General features: G+C 39.4%; 1 protein-coding gene across 1 annotated transcript; it reads right to left on the reverse strand.

Moving 5' to 3' along the window:
* Positions 1-2,971: 2,971 nt before the first annotated feature.
* LOC111784387 lies at positions 2,972-4,732 on the reverse strand. Its single transcript, XM_023665094.1, has one exon. The coding sequence runs from the start codon at positions 4,730-4,732 to the stop codon at positions 2,972-2,974; it is 1,761 nt and encodes a 586-aa protein (XP_023520862.1).
* Between the last annotated feature and the right edge of the window lie 609 nt (positions 4,733-5,341).

A 5,341-nucleotide genomic window follows, 5' to 3' on the forward strand; every position in this document is an offset into this window, starting at 1 on the left:
TTTCATTCTCTCGTTTTTCTCCTACTCAACGTGCTTTTCTAGCTCTTATTACATCCCAGACAGAACCTAAAACCTATGACGAGGCAGTTGGCGACCCGTTATGGCAGCAGGCTATGAATGATGAAATTGCAGCTTTGGAACGTAATCATACATGGTCTCTCGTTCCTCTACCACTTGGTCATAAAGCTATTGGTTGTCGTTGGGTGTACAAAATTAAATACAACTCTGATGGTTCTGTTGAACGTTATAAAGCTCGACTAGTAGCAAAGGGATACACTCAGGTTGAAGGTATTGATTACACAGAAACATTTTCCCCTACAGCGAAACTTACTACACTTCGTTGCTTACTCACTGTTGCTGCTGCTCGAAAATGGTTCACCCATCAGTTGGATGTTCAAAATGCCTTTCTCCATGGTAATCTAGACGAGGAAGTTTATATGTCTTTACCACCAGGTCTTCGCCGACAGGGGGAGAATACAGTATGTCGGCTCCATAAATCTCTTTATGGATTAAAACAGGCTTCTCGCAATTGGTTCTCCATATTTTCTACAACTATACAAAATGCAGGCTACACTCAGTCCAAAGCAGATTACTCTTTGTTTACTAAGAGTAAAGGTACTTCTTTCACTGCAGTTCTAATCTATGTTGATGATATTCTGTTGACAGGCAATGATCTCGAAGAAATTCAATATCTCAAGACTAGTTTACTCCAGAAATTTCTTATCAAAGATTTAGGAAATTTGAAATATTTTCTAGGCATTGAATTTTCTCGATCTAGAAAAGGAATTTTTATGTCTCAAAGGAAGTATGCTCTAGACATACTTCAAGACACAGGTCTTACAGGAGCACGTCCAGACAAATTTCCTATGGAGCAAAATCTGAAACTTTCTTTAACTGAAGGAGAGAAGTTGAATGATCCAAGTAAATACAGACGGTTGATTGGCAGATTAATATATTTGACCGTCACTAGGCCTGACATAGCTTATTCAGTTCGTATGCTTAGCCAATTTATGCATGAACCAAGAAAACCACATTGGGAGGCAGCTCTTCGAGTTCTGAGGTACATCAAAGGCACTCCTGGTCAAGGACTTCTACTGCCATCTGAAAACAATTTAAGATTACAGGCATATTGCGATTCTGACTGGGGTGGTTGTCGAACTTCCAGACGATCTATTTCTGGGTTCTGCATTTTCCTCGGAAATTCAATTATTTCTTGGAAGTCTAAAAAGCAGACTAATGTGTCCAGATCATCAGCAGAAGCCGAGTATCGAGCTATGGCAAATACTTGTTTAGAGTTAACTTGGTTAAGATACATTCTTCAAGACTTGAATGTTTCACTGTCCGAACCAGCATTATTATATTGTGATAATCAAGCAGCATTACATATAGCAGCCAATCCAGTTTTTCATGAACGTACGAAACACATTGAAATAGATTGTCATATAGTTCGAGAAAAGTTACAAGCTGGAATCATCAAACCGTATTATGTATCGACCAAAATGCAATTGGCAGATGTTTTTACTAAAGCTTTGGGAAGACAACAATTTGACTTTTTGAAGGACAAGTTGGGTGTGATCGACATACACTCTCCAACTTGAGGGGGAGTATTAAGAGGATATTTTGCGGTGATAATTAGTTAGAATATATCTCACATATTTAGGGAGTTGTTAGTATAGATTTGATTAACCGTATATTTTATTTATTTACCAGATTTAGTTAGATATATATTTTTTTCTATTTTTAGATATTAGTTGATAGTTTGTATCCTATTTAAACGTGGTAAACATGAATGAAGATCATACTTTCGATCCCAATTCTATTTCTATTTCTCATTCTTAACATTTAGGCTGAGATGTACCTATATACAAATGATATAGATATGTTATAGATATACCTAATACAAAGTAAATTGTAGATGTATTATGATGATTATGACATGTTACAATAACATATGACTTATGATATATGATTTATGATGATGCGTATGAGTTATATGATGACGTTTGATGATGTTTTATGATGATTATGACATGTTACAATAACGTTATATGATGATGACGATGCAGGATGATACAATGACGTACATGATGTTATTTTCTTAATACGATGTTATATTCCATATTAAGTTGAGAAGCATGTTGTGAATTTCATAGTGCATTACGACGATAATTATGCCTAGGACACAACCCTAGATAACGTTAATAATAATGATAAGACGGAAAGTTAATGCACATATATTACTTATTGTAATATAAGGATGGAACTAGGGTTGTGTCATGAAAATGTTTTAAAGACGAGAAACTATAGGGACCTCATGCATTTCTGTATGTACATAAGCATCAGGATACTTCTCCTTTTATGATGATGAGTACAGACGTGTATGCTACGATGATGATAGTGATCATGCCGAGTATGAAACTCAAGGGTCTGCTGACCTCCCAGACGTCGCTACAGACAACTAGCTCGACTATGATGGGTCCAGGAGTGCGAATCGCCTGAGAGATTCACACTCACATATGCAGGTCGTGTGTATGGAAGTACTGCACATTCAATTTAGTCGAAAGTAGAGGCTACTCTAGGATGTTTTTAATGATAGGTCTCTAGAACATTATTGCATGCGTTTGCATTTTTACGACTCCTATAATTGGGTCACTTACTGAGCATTCCTTGAAATATTCAGGTCTTATGCTTCATTTTTAAGGTAAAAACAAGGCGCTCATGTACGATTGACATTAACGACAACATCGCAATCAGAGACCATAACGTGTATAGGTTAAGATGCTACCTTCGCTTTTTGAAACATTTATTGATTTCCAAACTGAAAAGGTAAAAAGAAACACTCATCCACTTACCTTTTATTGTTTGCCCCTTGGATTTCCTTCCTCCAACTCAAACACTTCCCCCACAAACACATATGATCCAAACCAATACAAAATTAACACACCAAACCCCACAACAGCTTACACAAACATCAAAGTGGAAACTTTTCAGTCTCAAATTTATAGTCATAAGTGGTGACACCCCTGAATATCCCATCCTCCAAACGATGGCTCACCTGCCTTCCATCCTTTAGAGTGTCCTTTTGAGTGTACGAAAAGGGCACATCACAGCGAGCCTGAGTTACCACTGCACTGAATTTCACCTTTGACATCGGAGGTATGGTTATGGTCTCAGCTGTCTCTACAAATGACTTCTCCTCCTCCGTCGTTGCCTCACTGCTGCCCTTAGAAACCTCCATTGAAAGCTCAAACTTCAATTTCCCCACCGTTGGAATCTTCGCTGACACCTTCGTGGAAATCCCAAATGTCGACGACACAGATGAACTCCAACTGGTTTCCACCTTCTTCTCGTACCTGAATTTCATAACTACCTTGTCAGCAACCTCCGTGTTGTTAATGGCTACCCCTTTTGACACAGTGAGTATCTTCTTCCCATAAACCCTCGCATCATTAACACGATACTCCACATCTTCAATGCTTCTAGCAACAACAATCTCCACCACTTCCAAACGTGCAGTGTCTGTAATGGTCACAACGGCAGCATTAAGGCAATTGGTCTTTCCTTCCGTTGTGAGTCTCTTGCAGAAATGGTTGTTGCCTTTGTTGCGAAGAGCTACGATGTTGCTGTCCACTTTGACAGGCCAAAACAGAGCATTGGGGTTGTCCTGTCCTGGGTTTGTCGATTCACACCATATCCAATTCGGGTCTCGAACCCAATACTTACCGGAATTAACATGTTTGATATGAACATACCCATCTTGTTGGGATATGATTTCAAACACGACTGATGAATCCTCCACGTTAGAAGCAGAGAATTTGAGGTATTTTCCAGAGGGTTCGAGATATTCGCCGTTGTTACCCTTGAAAGCTACGTATTTTGGGAGTATGAATATGGAGTCCCAATCCATGGCGGTTAAGAGAACAAGATTTTCGTCGATTGTGGATATGTCTTGAATTGTTGCTGCTAGGCAATCGTTGTAGGGTGAAGGGTGTGATTCGGCCAGACATAGAAAGGTATTGAGTTGAACATGTCGGATGTAGTGTTGTTTTTTGTCCGGTAGGAAAATGGGTTCGAACAGAGTGCAGGACCATTTTGATTTGTCTTCTTGTTCTTCGTTGGCAATGGCTGCAATGTAGTTGGAATCCTCTGACAAACGAACCCAGAATTTGTTGTTGTAACAGCATCTTATATGAACCAATCCTGGCTCTGTTTGGGATGCGCGAATTGCAAATTTTGAATATGGGCCGACAATGTTGTTGCCGGAGAATCGGAGAAGCCCGTCGGTGTCGTCGCTTTCACTAATGTAGCGAAGGTATTTGTTGTTACGTGTGGATTTGAGGGAGAAATTCTTGGGGATTGCCTTCGCAATGGCTTCGTCATCGTCGTCGGAATCGCCGGTATCGTCTCCCACTGCTCTGTTTTCATCGTTCATTAACTTCTTCTCTGCTTCATCTATATCGTTGTCGTTGTCGTCGTCGTCGTCATTAAGTGGGTCGAAACCTTGTTTTGGGTTATTTTCATTCCTGTCAAATACTTCTTCTCCGAAGTCCTCAGTTTTCTCGCCGATGTTTTCAATGGCCTGTCCGGTAGCCTCGACGACAGTGCCTACACCACCGACGATTGGGGCCTTCTCGGCAACGTCCCCCACGGTTTCGACCAGCTTCCCGGCTCCTTTGATAACTCCCCCGAGAGTGTCCGTCCCAGCTTTCCCTAGTCCTCTCAAAAGATTCATCTTTTTTTGCTTCTTTTTTGTGAATGGAATGGTGCAATTGGTGCAATTGGTGCAATTGGATGTGGATGGAAGAGGGTGTTTATAGGGTAATGGGATGAACAATAATTGTATGGATTTTGGGTGCGTGTCCATATAATGAGTGATGGGTCAAGTAATAATGCATCAATTATTATTACTACTCTCCATATCCATCACGTGTTCAAACGTTAAGGCCAAAAGTCGACTTTGGGGGACCTCTCACCCTTTGGATATAATCACCATTCATAAAATTCAAAAAATGACAAAACAATGCAGCTGGCTACTTCAATAATTTTCTTCTTTTTTTTTTTTTTTTTTTTTTTAAAAAAAATTGGAATTTAATTTGGATTTTAAAGAAAGGTGAAAGTCTTACCGTCTCCTGATTTAGGGAATAATCATGAATTTATAATAAAATAATATCAATATCAAATCATTATGGAGAATCGTATTCTTACATGTGGTGAGAAATCCAGATGTACAAATGATAGTCTTCCATCTTTTTCTCTCGGCATCTCGTGCAAATAAGGTCTGTCGTGGGTTCGTTGCAGGCGCAGGTTCTTTAGCTAAGATATCCTAATATATAATTAACTA

This window comes from Cucurbita pepo, unplaced genomic scaffold (assembly GCF_002806865.2).
Source record: "Cucurbita pepo subsp. pepo cultivar mu-cu-16 unplaced genomic scaffold, ASM280686v2 Cp4.1_scaffold000193, whole genome shotgun sequence".
Classification (NCBI taxonomy): domain Eukaryota; kingdom Viridiplantae; phylum Streptophyta; class Magnoliopsida; order Cucurbitales; family Cucurbitaceae; genus Cucurbita; species Cucurbita pepo.

Bases quoted from the DNA above. Each gene is read 5' to 3' on its own strand.
- LOC111784387 (XM_023665094.1), bottom strand. From the start codon at position 4,732: ATGAATCTTTTGAGAGGACTAGGGAAAGCTGGGACGGACACTCTCGGG.